Source organism: Lutjanus erythropterus, chromosome 13 (genome assembly GCF_056507025.1).
Source record: "Lutjanus erythropterus isolate fLutEry1 chromosome 13, fLutEry1.hap2, whole genome shotgun sequence".
Classification (NCBI taxonomy): domain Eukaryota; kingdom Metazoa; phylum Chordata; class Actinopteri; order Lutjaniformes; family Lutjanidae; genus Lutjanus; species Lutjanus erythropterus.
The window spans coordinates 35,230,504-35,245,016 of record NC_139329.1 but is presented as its reverse complement, the minus strand read 5'-3'; the positions used below and the strand labels follow the sequence as shown (position 1 = coordinate 35,245,016).

Genomic DNA, 14,513 nt, shown 5'->3' with positions numbered 1-14,513 from the left:
GTTCATGAACATTTACTCCTGTTTGAGTGTTTAAATTACTTCCAATTCCTCAAATACTGTCGCTGAAGTTAAATTAACAGTCTTAACAAAGCTGCAGTGAGTGTGCGCCTCCTTGTTTTCACATGTATTTCTATTTCAGGCAAGTTGGACGTCATTGTTAGTATCTTGCCTTGAGCCCACTGAGGCACCAGAGCGCCCACGCTGCCTCATTGTTATTTACTAAATCTGTCTGAAACACTGTCTTCTCTCTCTCTTGCTCCTTCCCGCCCCATCATTGATCCTCCCTCCTCCTCTTCTTCCTTCTCTTGAGCATCCTTTGGACCTCCTCTGCGATCATGTGCTACCTCAGGCCGAGCTGAGCTGATCTGAGCGATGCTGGGACGAGCTTGGCGGGTTGCTCAGCTCTTCCCTCTCTGCCAGTGATTCCCCGTGCTTTGCTAATGGCACATCAGCAGCTGTCAGTGGGCCCTGCACTGCGTCAGCCACTTTAATTGGCCTGCGTGGCCGTGGACTGCAAAGCGCTCAGCAGAATTGAGTCAACACACCCCCCACCCCACCCAACCCCCCTCCAGCCTTTTTCTATATCATTAGTGTAATGCTCCCGTTTTCCCTGAGCCACTGAGATATGGGGAGATTCCAACAAGCGGGGGAGGAGGGGAAGAGGGGAGGTTAGAGGGAGGAATGAGTCACACGCCAGCACCCAGCGTTTGCAGTTTGAGGAAGAAAAGAGGGTCGCAGAGAGATAAGGCTGTCTTTTGTGTCTTAAAGCTCCAGTGTGTAGGATTTACACAATTTATTGGCTGAATATGACCGAAATTGATCATAATATTTATGTATAGTAAATAATGACTGTTCTGGAACAAAGACAGAAGTAGCACGATGTTGCCATACAACCATAAAACCTCTAAGTGCCTGACTTTGAAACTGGACGTGACATCTTGTCTGCAACCAACACTGAAGTTGGTTTCTTTAAAGGAAAGCTCCTTTATTGAAAGCCATTCATCCTGTGAATGCTTTAAGTTTGTGGTTGTGAAGTTTCAGTTCAGACTTGATTATCCTAGAGGTTACTATAGGTCACTTCATACAGGGAGGTCAAGAGTTTTCAAAGGAATCTGTACTAATTAATCTGATTTGTTGGACTGGATATTTCTACTTTATTACATTCATTTATTTAAAGGTTTTGCTGAACATTTTGCCTTTACCAAATATTACACCTCCTGCCATTGAAAAATTGCAGAAAGCCATATTGCGATTTTGATAAAATTTCAATTAATTCTGCAGCCCTAATTCAAGCACTGTTTAGGCTCCCCAGTATGGAGAAATTAATGTTGAAAATGACACATCCAAAAAACTGCATGTGTTAGCCTAAAACTGCATGGGATTGAAATAAAATGGACATGTCTAACTTTGGAGCGCTGTTTATGCCTCCGCCCTAAAACTGTACCAAGAGCTCTGACATCTGCTGTTATGCACGCCTGTTATTGTGCATGTAGCCCATCCTGTTCATGTATCTGAAGCAGCAGTGGATGTCAGGAGTCATTAGGATTCTCTGTGGCCCAAAGCAGGTTCATTTAGCCAAGTTTCCTCTGATTCTTGTTGACGGTAAAAGACTTGGACTGAGAGGTTATGAGGATGTTGAGATTTTCATGTTTTAGAAAATCGTGACTGGTGCGAGACGTATGTATGAAATGGTTGTTTAACTAGGCCTCCTCTTCCTTTAGCTGAATAGTCATTGTATTTTATTTGTGTGGTTTACTGTAAGTCTGGCAACAGCTCTGAGTGCCAGACTTTACTCTGTTATGGTCTCTGACATAAAAATCCACTTGAACAAATTATCTTTTGGATGTTTTTTTTTTTCAGGCTGGCTGCAGCACCATGTCCTCGGCTCAAAGTGGGGATATATCAGGCTACCATCTGAGTGGTGAGTGGACAACTCTGTTTGCAGAGCACGCCGGCATTTTCCTTTAGGAATTCTTTATGCATGGCTATCCTTGTGTGGATTAGTGCTCGACTCACTCTGTGATTTTACCCACACTGTTGTCGGTTTTCTTTCAGGGTGTGTGTTTGTGTGTCTTTTCTCCAGTCTATTTGACAATTCTTGACACCTTTATACGCAAGCTTTACAACACCTCCTGCTGAAGGCCGTCGATGTTACAAAACATTTTAACTTAGCCCTGTAATTGGCTTATCTGTTGTGTTAAAAAGAGGAGATAAAACTGTCAAAGTCCTCCCACAGAAGCAATTCATCTTGAGAAAGCCAGTTCTTCACAGGCTCATAATCCCTCTCTAAAATGCAACATGAGCTCTGACGTGTAATTCAGAGTGGCACCTCAATTTGTTTGTCACATTTTGTCGCAAACTATTATCTGATTTACATAAAACTTTATGCATCACAAAATCTCTCAAAGTCACTTCAATGCTCAGTGCTGAGTGACGAGGCCTGTGACTGTGCTCAGTCATTCTGAGCTTGTTAAGACCCAGGTCTTAGAATAAAAAGCCTTTCTAAACTCTCAAACTGTGCATTTCCAACTGTGATCAAATTCCCAAACAGACAGTTATGAGGCCAATCTCATGGTCCAGTAAAAATAAAAAAAATATCCCCATGGCACCGTGAGTCATAGTTATGAGATTAAAAGTCATGATTATGACATGAGAACTCAAAATTAGTAGATAAATGGGGGCATATTTTCTTTAATGGCGCAGACGTGCTTTCATAAAAATGTCATGCTACCATTGGTGAAATGGAAGAGCTTGTTTCGTGTGTCTGTTTCAGTGGTGCGTAACCCGCCCGGCTGGGAGGTGGGGATCTATCTGGTGGGCTTCTTCGTGCTGCTGGGCGTGGCGGGGCTCAACATCTGGAAGCTGTGGAAATCTGGAACCTTCCCCGCGCCGTCCCCCTTCCCCAACTTCGACTATCGATACCTGCAAGAAAAATATGGAACCTCCTTCTCAGAAGTCAGACAAAAGGTACTTGTTGAATATCAGTGTGGTGCACAAAATATATGTCTCTAAAACTTTCCTATAAGACAAGGAGGTGAGAGGTTGAAAATCAACAATCAGTCTTCTTCTTGAACCAAGTGATGAGCAATCATTTGGTGGAGGGTCAAGAGTCTGCAGGGATTTTATTTCCAATTGAAAACTGCAGCAGCTGATCTGAGAAAAGTTTTATTTTCTCACTGAAGGTTTATTGTTAAAGGTCCAGAGTGTAAGATTTATAGGATTTATGTTGCATTCACATGGATTCAGGCAGACCGAAGATCGTAAACCAGATATCATTTTAGTTGCCGAGAGAAGGGCAGTGAACAGTGATAGACGCCATTGCTGTTCAAAGGTAAAATATTCTAACTTGTAACCGTCCTCCATGACAACATAGCGTCATGTGTTTCACTTTTCCATCCTGCCATTCTGTTGGACTGCTTCCATCCTGCTACCATCTGCCTCAGTCCATGTGAATGCAACGTTATAGGCAGAATATGGCAGACATTGTTATTATTATTATTATTATTATTATTATTAGAATATTCATAAGTATGCTTTCAGTAGTGTATAGTCACTTGAAAGTAACTGTTGTGTTTCCCTTACTTTAGAATGAGCCTGTTATATCTACTGAGGGAGTGGGTCTTCTTCTTCTTCTACAGGTTTGGAGGGAGAGAAATAGATAACGTTTGCAATCGCTAAGCTTACTGCTGGATGACACTAAATCTTGCACACTGGTCCTTTAATTCACTTTCAGTTCGACCTTCAGAGTCTCGGGCCTCAGTGACACACGACTGACCAAAACATCGATTGTGTTTATTACAATCTGGGTCTTATTTTTGCAACTGTGGCCATCATATCTATCAATTCTGGTAATAAGCACTGACCAAAGTAATTTTGGAGATCTGAGAACAGGTCAAGAATCATGAGCAGGACAGTTTGGGACAATGTGGGTAATAATTTCAGTGATCGCTTGTTTTTTCATGTCAAAATAATTTTGGCTAAATTGATCATATGACTGCTCATATTTCTTGACCATTCTTGACTTTTTGTTAGCAATGTTGCTGTGTTTCTAGATCTCAGCAGTCGCTTTGGCAAGTGTTGTTTTATTAATAATGACAAAAATAATGGTCAGAACAAAGAAACAGTTGACTTCAACTGCGTAGAGTTAAAGCAGCTGTAATCAATATATCTTTTTAGAATAACAAGGGATCAAATGACAAAATGCGAACAAAGTGAATGTGGTTTTACTGCATTCTGACTCAGAACTAGTAACTAAGTCCTTCCTGTAGTTCACAGCTCACTTCAGGTCCATAACAGGCAGATTTTTCCATCTCAGTGCTTTTAAAATTGTCTTATTACTTAATTCCTCTCCCAAGCGAGTGGCTGCCAACAACCACCGGCGGATGTCCACCACCTCCAGCCGCAAACCCAGCCTGGCCCTCGGCGACACCCCGGACGGTTTCAGGGACCTGGGCCACCTGGAGCTGATGAGCAGGGAGCTGGACCCGACCGGCATGGCCCAGCTCAACCGATCCGTCTCCACCGACTCGCTCAGCTCCATCTCCTCCATCGCCAACAACTTCGGCCACGACTTCACGGTCGGCCAGCTGGAGGTGACGCTCGAGTTCGAGCCGTCCAGGCATCCGGGCCAGGGGACGGGGACGCTCCATATCACTCTGCACCAGGGCAAAGACCTGCTGGAGAAGGAGGAGGGGGATTTCCCCGGCTGCTTCATCAGAGTCTCCCTGGGGCCAGAGGAGCTCAATGTGGGAGTCACAAAGGTAAGGAAGCTGTTGTTTTCCTGTCTTTTTGTGCTTATATGAGTATATTAAGTCCTCAAAATAACTGGGAGGAATATGTATCTCCTCAACATGTGGAGATATTTGGACTTTGGACTTAAAACTTGACCTTTCAAGTTTAGACTGGACATGTTGGTGGGCAGAGTGGAGATGCACGGAGACGTCTTTTCTTTGTATTTATCTGTCTTTGTACCTGTATTTGGATAGAAGACCAGAAGGGGGCGTGGTTTATCCAGAGGTCATGTTAAATTGGGGAAATGTTGCCTTTTCTAACCTAACATTTATTGGCAATGCAGTTATTATGCCAGAGCATCCAAATGATTTAATATTAGCCTATAATTAATTAGCAAATATATTTCCACATCTCCATACTGTACTTTTATCTATCTGTATCTTTTTTTTTCAGCTAAACGAAGTTTTCCGAACTGTTTGAAGCCCACCTTTAACTGGGGGATATTAAACAATGAGAAAACTGAAAAAATGTTTTATAAATCAAAAGATACTGGTTTGTATTGGAAATATAAACCGTACAAGTTTATCAAAATATCATTCAGTTGAAGGGAACAATCTTGGTGCACTGAATCAGTGATCGATTAACATAGAGGCTTTTTAGCTATGCCAAGGTAATCATGGAGCAGAGTTTGTCTGAATAATAACACATTCCCTCGCATTATTTCTGCTTCCCTGAATAACATATTCAGATTCGGGTGTGTCCCTTGGGGCAAAGCTGTGTCTCTGAATGCTAACATGATTAGTGTGTTAGATTTAGAGGTTAGTCATGCAGAGTTTAGGGAATTAATCACTTGAGTTTTTTTGTTTCTAATAATGTTATTGAATGGGTTACCAGTTTACTACTCCGATGCTTGCACATGAGGACACACATGTAGGTGCCTGCAGGTGGCATCAATTCCACCAATCTGCAGGTGGTTTGCAACGTCCATGACTGAAAAATGAAATCACTGTGGGATTGTGAAAAACTGCAGTTCCTTGAGTGGCCACTTGAGGCTGGCTCCAAAAGTGATTCCATTCCCGTAGACCCCCATATTTAAATGCCCAACTTTACAGACGAAATAAACATGTTTACAGTCTTGTACAAAAACAGTTTGGGTCTCTTTAGCCAATTCCCACATTATTGACTTCTGTACATGAGTAAATTTTTATGTAACTCAACCATTATCGCTGTATTAAGCACCCACACTCACATTTTTGAGGCAGCGAAGAAGAAGCCTGCTACCAAGTTAGCAGTTGCTGTAAAAACAAGGAAGGTTTCAAAGTGTTCAAATCATCAGCTTTGTAGTCTCAGCAGAGTTGATTGCTGTCTGTGCTATGGGGGAAAAATGCCTTTGCTTGTTTTTATTTATCTAAACCAATCACAGTCGTCTTGAGCGGAGCTTCGCCAAGGATGCAGCGACGGCGTCTCTGTAAAATAGTGTTGGTGGGGAACTTGTTTTAGTGGAGCATTTACACATTTGGAGGCGAGCAATGGCATTAAAATGACTATATCACTGCAAAAGAAAAGGCAACAGCTGCTAGCTTGCTTATGTTCGTACCATTAGCATCCCAGATGCTTTTGCCATTTTCGGTGAGTAGGCTGCTACCTCGGAGGTTGTTGTTGTTTCCCAGGGACTCTGAAAACGCAGATAGCAGATGCCCTGAAGCTGACTGAAGCCAGTCATCCAATGGAGAGCTTATACCCACAGAGTACATCCAGTGAGTCACACTATCAGCATTGCAACAGTTTTATAAGGCTGCAAGAACATTCAACACTTTTGTTAAGACTTCAAGGACAACGTATTGTGACAGACCAACATTGCCATCCCTATAGCCATGCTGCTATGAAGGCTAAAATGGCCATTACAAGACCAAACTGAGTGTTTTGTCACATCAGCAGTCCAGAACTCAGAGGTTTTAAATTTTACAGTGATAGAAAACTGAGAAACCCTCACTTCAGCCCTGTAGTGTGTGTTTGTGTGGGTTAATGCATGTGCAAACATGGCTGTACTTGTGCTAATGTTAAAGGTCCGGTGTGTTTTCTAGAGCTGCAACTAACTAACATTATTGATTAATCTGTTGATTATTTTCTCAATTATTTATCTGTAAAATGTCACTGAAGGGAAGGGGGGGGGGTGAGATGGTTGTAATATGCAAGCTCACCACTAGATGCCAGTAGACACTACAAACTTTTTTACCTTTAAGTAAAGGCAAATTTTCTCATGTTTCAAGCAGATAATTTTTAAAGATGAAGCAGTTCCTCGTTAGCCAGCATTTTAAGTACAAAAAGGGGACGGGAGACTTTCAGCCTAACTGCCAGTAGACTGCTAACAGAGCAAAAAATCATGACTGAAGGGAAAAATGAAAAGAGCAGCTTCTCAGATGGTTAATTAGCACTTAAGACGTGATGAGTGAACTTGGGCAAAGGACCGAAGATAAAAGTGGCTCCTGACGTTGTGGGAGAGCAGTGAGGCTGTGGCGTCTGAAGCCCCCCCCCCCAGCTTTGGCTCACTTGAACTGTTGCTGAAGATTTTAGCACTGGCTGGATTTTAGACAGAGACAGTGATTCGTCCCACGGGGTGAGAGACTTGATCCTGCAGCCTGACGAGCCAATCCTTTCCTGTCTGGCGGAAGAGCCCATTTCATTTACTTGAGTGTCGAGCCCCCCTGGGAGCTGGATGTAGTCGGGAAGGTTGATTTCACTTCCTTTACCTTCATCAGGGCTGGATGTGACTGACTTTCAGTTCACTCAGTTGTAACCTGTAAACAGTGTTAACCTCCAATTTAGGTTAGACTGATGACGATGATATGTGGCCTTTTTTACGATGAGATTTGTAACGGTCCTTATGATAAGAAGTGATTATTTTTCTGCTCACCACAAAACGTTGAACTTGATGATGATGTTGCAAGTCAAAATAATAATTAGTTAGTTAATAATAGCTAAATGGGTGGGATGGAATGACAATATATAAAATGAGGTAAATCAACGAGCAAGACAATGTGATGAAATATATTGATTTTATTGATTATTATTGATTTTTCAGGTATTTAATTTTCTGGATTGGTCAAAAAACTATATTTTATGTCAAATTAAGATCCTAGAAAATGAACTATATCATGATTTATATCACAATCTAAAATCTGATATATCACAATACAGAATTTATGTATGTAAGGAAGCCTGTTTTTATCAGGAAGAGAGAAAAAATATGACAAATACTCACAATAACGGACTTACTACTTCTCTATCTTGATTTAAATCTCTCCTTAAAACACTCTCCTAATTTTCTAATTGCATTTTCTTGTTTTTCTGAGCTTTTGCTGGATTTATTCTTTCTGTTTCAGCTGTTAAATTGCACTATTAATCTGTTAGTTTTTTGTCTTTTTCTATATTGGCATCAGCATATATGTTGTCTAATATGGGCCTGTTGAATAACGTTTATTGTAAAAGTGCGAAGTGCAAGTCACAATTTTTTTTGAGGGTGCATTGAAAAAGAAGCGTTAAATGAGTCCAGCATATTGATATTGGATTTGCTCCCTAATATTAGTAGCTGCATCAGCCCCCCAAATTTATAGTAAGTCAAGTGTTTATTTTAATGTCTCATAATTGTAACTTTATTTTTAATCATGCATACCTGACTGAGCTTCTTTTCTTGATTCTCCTCTAAAACAATTGGATCATAAATATCTAATATGGAGTGAACGTTGTGACGAGTAAAGAACAGGGCTACATTCCTCCATATGTTACACCTGCCACTCGCCTTCTGCTCTTAGTGAAACCTTGCCAAACAAAAGAAAAAAAAATCCACTAATTCCTGCCTGGCTGTGAGTCATCGGCCTCGCGCCTCGTGCGACCGTGGTTTTGTACAGTTTGTGCAGACCGACGGGGACGCTGCACCGCACAGACCCAGCAGGGCTCCCCTCCTCACTCGAGCGTGTTGTTCGGCTGTATTAATGCGTTCAGGCCGGGTGTGATAATAATGGAAGCAGCCACTGATGCAGCAGCTTCGGTGGCTCCGTCTTTAATGTCGAGGAGTGCTGGAGAGCGAAGGAAATGCTGACATCAGCTCCATGCTCCCCGATGGTCAAGACGGCTTCTCTCTCCCTCTGTTTTCCTGTGCTTTCTCTCGCTCATTTCCCTCTCCTCACCCGTCTGTCGCTCCCTCTTTCACCTCATTTTCCCTGCTTTTTCTCTCCCCATTTATTTGCTGTCACTGCTTCTTGCTTTTGTTTTGCCTCTTCTGTGTGTGCCACTCTTCTCTCATTCTCCCTTTTTTCCTCTGTCTGCTGTAGCTCACACACACACACATATCCACACACACACCTCCCTCTTAGCTTTTATTGCCTCATTTTCACCACACACATCGCCATTGTTACTCCTGAAGCGATAAGCCTAACAGAGCAGACAGGCAGCCTCATGGTCTGTGTGTTGGGCTGTCAGTGAGATACTGCCTGCTTTGGATGCTTTATATCTGTCTGTGGATATTTACACAGCAGCAGCAGCAGCAGCAGCCCTGGCGCGGCCTTTTCTGGATTCTGTAGGTGTTGGATGTACAATTATGATGCCATTCAGCTGCTTGATATGAGGCAGAATCCAAGGTCGGGCTCACGGGCTGATTTGCTGTCCCTGTGCTCTGAATTCACAATTCTTTTATTGTACAGCGAGTTATCGATTTATCGAAAAACGACTCCCGCTGACCTTGCACAACAGATGATTTTGTATTCACTGTATTTGTTTGAAAGCTACGGTGTTTATTTCAGAAGTATTCTTCATTGTATTTCACACCTCAAGAGCAAACGCTGGTGTGAAGAAGTGCTATTATTAAACCCGCTCTCCTCTGCGCATTTACTAGTTGCCTGGTAACTTCCAGCCGCTTTGTAAAGGCAGGCGCTTTAGCATCTGATGGCCTTAAATCAGCACTGGCCACAAGGCAAATGCTGGTCACTTTGGCTGTGGCAGCTGAGTCTCTCACGTTGATCTAAAGTAGTCGCGGCGTGCTCTGATAGCTTTAAACCCTCTTTTTCATTGTCAAAGCCATTTTGGCTGCCAAGAAAACAGCTATCTGAGCTCAGTTCGTTTTGAAGCTAGTTGGCGAAAAAAAAGCTGTCAGATGGGTTTCAAATGTTTTCCAGATGATTTATTATTTATTTATTTTTTCCAATACAAAAAATCATGTAGTAGCAGCAAAGTGAAGGAACTTCCTCCTTCTGTGACCTTGTGCTCCCAATGTCCTGCATGTTCTCAACAATGCAGACAGCAAATGTTACATACATCTAGATTTAAAGACGTACACTCTAATAGACCCTACAAAAACTTTTTTTCAATACTTTGCAAATGTCCACTGGTTGCATCAGGCAGCTGTGGTGGCATTGCAGTAGGTGCTTCACCATTGGTTTCCTGGCACAGATCAGCACTTTGCTGACTCTTCTTGTTTAGTTTACATTTATCAGATTAGATTTAACTTGATAGTTTCTGCACTGAGTAAGCACCAGTACAACAAAATGCAGTTTGGCATCCAACCAGAAGGTGCAAAAGGCAGTGAAGGGCATAGTGATATCTATATCTGAATATAAATTAGAACAATAAGCCAGACTGTACGGTGTGAATGGATGTAACTTTGATATTTACAGTTTGAACAGTTAAAAGATCTTTAAAAGATCTTTGTTGTGGATACTATTTCTACAAAAGTGAGTCATTCAAAACAAAATGTTAATCTCCAGTGTACTGAGCTGGGAGCAGAACTGACATCTTAAACCCTGAGCAAATGAAACCAACTCTATCTGCATAACATTAGAGATAATAGGCCAGGGTTGCAAATTTTGTGCATTTTCCTTAACTAACTGAAAAGCTAATTTATCACTAATAATTAGTAAGATACAAGATGCACAATTTTTAAGTTTAACTTTAGCTTTCCTCATACAACGAATGACTCTACCAGACAAAACAATATCAAATAAGTCACAGTTACTACCATGAACTTTAATCAGTGAAATTCTTTATGGTGATTAATTGACTGAAGATTGATCATTAACATCCCTATAAAATACTGGACTCTACTGTAAAATTTGAAAGGTTGTGTGATTGATTGAATGAACATTTCTTCTACATTTCTTCTAAAATCACATCAACGTGGTTCGATTTCTGATTTCACTTCTTACCAATCTTCAATGTTCTCTTTGTCTAAATATAAAATCTGTTAATCATTTATGTAAGAAAATATTTTTTTAAAAGAATCAACATACTTATTTTGACTGAGGTGATGTGGGCTTTAAGAGAACGTGAATGTTAAGCAGGATAGGTGCACATAGATCTGTTTCGCCTGCGTGGCCCAGAGGATTTTCACAGTTGGGTTATTATCGTCTAATAAACATAAAGTGTTTGGTCATTTTGTGCTTCGCAGCCTGGCGCTGAAGTGGAGTGAGTCAGGGAGAGGATGACAAGACGAACAGATGTTATAATCCACACCACAGCTTCACTTGTACCGTTTTATTCTCACCTTTATGTGATTTATCCAACAGTCACTGCAAACACGGCTTTTTGTGCCGATGTTTTTATTACCTCTGTGCCAAAGTCATGAGAAGCATCTTACTCAAACTCAGGTGATCATCCTGTCTGTTGATGCCTCTCAGACTGACGCAAAATAAAAAAACGTCCCTACATTCAGTGTCTTGTGCCTCTAACAGGTCCAGACGAACGCATTCACCGTGATTTTCGATGAGCGCTACTCCATCCCTGTGGACTTGTCCACGCTGGAGGAGTACAGCCTGCGTTTCGCAGCTTTTGGTATCGATGCTGACGAGAGAAACATCAGTGCTGGGATAGCAGATCTCAAGCTGTCAGACCTGGACCTGACCATCAGACCATTCAACGCCTGGCTCTACCTTCAAGATGTCAACAAGGTGAGTTACAAAGTTATTATACTTTTGTATTTTTCTTTTTCTTTTTTTATGATAGCTTTAGAGTGGATATGCTCATTTCAATTTAGTTTTTATTGATGAAAATGCTTAGTTTTAGTTTAGTTTTTATTAGTTTCAATATTAGTTTTTTATTATAATGTTGGGGGTATTTGTCAGGGTCAAGATTTAAAAGGACAGCTTTTTCCTGTATATTATTATTTTATTTTAATCAGTTTTCTAAATACACAATATTGTTTCAGTTACTTTTTCCCTCTAAAGCATAGGTTTTTATTTTATTGTAGTTTTTTGACAGTTTTGGATTTTAATTTAGTTTCCGTTAACTATTAATAACTTCAGTTTCAATGCTGATGATATCACATGCACTGCTTCCTACAGTGAGCTGAAGTATCTGTGTACACAGTAACGTGTGAGACAGACAGCATGGTGGTGTCTGAGACCTCCTGCTGGACATTAAGCTGAACTACATGTCATCTTCAGTAAAGCTGAGTGGATTCACTTTAATCATTGACCTAATTCACCAAAACCACAAAATAAAAATTCTCAATTACAAGTAAAAGTTCTGCATTCAAAATCTAAAATAAATAGAAGACTAACACTGTATATATGAAGGGGTGGGCATAAGATTGTTATTACATTCATACATACATTCATTAAATCTAACCAACAGCAGGAGCTCTGGAGTGTCGTGTGAGTGGAGCATCAACCAGACCAGCACATGTAATGTTATATTTAATGTCTGCCGTGCTCTGGTATGACCCCACAGGCTGTGGATGCGGTCGGGGAGATCCTGTTGTCTCTCAGCTACTTGCCGACGGCAGAGCGCCTCACAGTGGTCGTGGCCAAGTGCAAGAACCTGATGTGGACCGACGGCAAGACCACTGCAGGTCAGAGGCATTTGCTCCTGTATTTGTAAATGTGTGTGAGCAGGAGCTACATGAGTCTGATGTCTTTTGTCCATATTTTTTAAAATTGCTCATATCCTGTGACACCATGCTGACACAGTAGTAATAGACTGTTAATGTCAACTCCCAGGCCATACATTTATCATCATCCAGAAAGGCAGATGGGCTTTAATGACTCGTTCATCATGTTAAATATCCAGATATGTGCAGCACTAACATCACACCGATAAAGGTCATCTACTGAAACACTGTCATTATCATCCTCAGAGCAAATTGTGCGTACAGGACTGTGCTTTTAATTGATTACTCTTTAATGAGGACATGCTCTGTGGTTTTAGAAGATAATGCAGTCATACGGTCCTATTTAGACGATCTATAGCACATGGTCAAAAGTGCATGGCGCACATGCATTTAAGGCATGTCCAACTCCATTCTATTCTACTCCATCCATTCCTCCATAATTTTATTCTCTCATCCTCGTTATCAGATCCATTCGTCAAAGTGTATCTCCTGCAAGACGGCAGGAAGATCAGCAAGAAGAAGACCTCCACCAAAAGGGACGACACAAACCCCATCTTCAATGAAGCCATGATCTTCTCTGTGCCGTCCATCGTCCTGCAGGTGAGGCTTCAGACTACGGCTCACAGTGATGAGATGAAACTTCATCAATCCACACGGGGAATTTAGATCAAGGGAAGGTAAATGTGACAACAGAAACAGAATAATAAAACAGCACTGACAACAGTAACTGTACCAGCAGTGCTTTCATTAATTATTAAAGCAACAAAACAGTTGTGTAGTCACATGTATACAGCTACACACATGCAGCTGACAAGTATAACATGTTAAGAAGACTGTATGGAATTCAATCAATTTTTAGAATAATTACTTATAATGTGGTTTTAGCTAAATGCTAATATTATCATGCTAACATGCTCAATAAATGATACACTGACTGCTCTAATGCTGTAGATTTCAAACACCATCATCTTACTTTCCCCTTCTAAGCATGTAGGAGAAACTACAGTGGCTGGGAAACTTGTGCAAAACATGAAAGGCTGTATCTCGAGCCAGTGTTTGGTTTGGTCATTCTGGGCTCCTGTAGAAACATGATAATGCAGCACTGCACCTTTTCTAGATATAATGTAGTGAAAACAAAACGAAAAGTGAGGGAATCATCAAAGTAATGACCGTTCATCCTTTGGGGGGCATAAATAGCTGTCAAGACATTTTACTCAAAACCACAAATGGAGGCCTCATAGTGACTCTACAGGTACAATCAGGTGATCACCAGAGTCCTCAGGATTCATCCTCTGGGCTCCGTGACCGTCGAACGAAATTTCATGGTAACACATCCAGTACTGGTGATATATTTCAGTCTTCAGGACAGAAGTGTGTTGAAACTAGCGACATTTCTATCCTTAGAGACATATTTATACATAACTATGACAACATCATTAAAGTCTTCCTGTGGCATAAAATGTGCCTTTTAAATATATTGATCAGTCCATAAAATGTTTAAAAACCCAGACGTGCTCATACACCCCTGGCTGTTTACAAAATGAGCCAGACAGTGATAAAATTAAATGTGTGTAAAAGGTGATGAGCTAAAAATGCCAAAAACAATAAAAAATAGCAAATGTTGTTATTACAAATGTTCATTTTACTGATCTGGATGAAACCTGTGGTAAACAAGGTGCTGAGTCATGCTCACGCAGCAGGTTGTGTAACCATGATATGCTGTTTGCAGGAACTCTCCCTGAGGGTGACGGTGGCAGAGACCACAGACGACGGCCGGGGCGACAACCTGGGTCACGTGATCATCGGCCCCGAGGCCAGCGGGATGGGGATCACCCACTGGAACCAGATGCTGGCTACTCTGAGGAAGCCCGTGTCCATGTGGCACCCTCTGCGCAGGATCTAG

The 14,513-nt window shown here is 41.3% G+C and overlaps 1 protein-coding gene across 1 annotated transcript in view; it reads left to right on the top strand.

Moving 5' to 3' along the window:
* syt12 (synaptotagmin XII) overlaps window positions 1-14,513 on the top strand; it is a 30,073-nt gene extending 15,560 nt beyond the window's left edge. Inside the window, exons 2-8 of the mRNA XM_084734757.1 lie at window positions 1,861-1,921; window positions 2,774-2,967; window positions 4,356-4,760; window positions 11,454-11,669; window positions 12,451-12,571; window positions 13,077-13,210; window positions 14,340-14,513. Of these exons, the coding sequence (XP_084590883.1) occupies window positions 1,876-1,921; window positions 2,774-2,967; window positions 4,356-4,760; window positions 11,454-11,669; window positions 12,451-12,571; window positions 13,077-13,210; window positions 14,340-14,513 (1,290 nt within the window). The 5' untranslated portion in view covers window positions 1,861-1,875. The remainder of the gene's footprint in view (window positions 1-1,860; window positions 1,922-2,773; window positions 2,968-4,355; window positions 4,761-11,453; window positions 11,670-12,450; window positions 12,572-13,076; window positions 13,211-14,339) is intronic.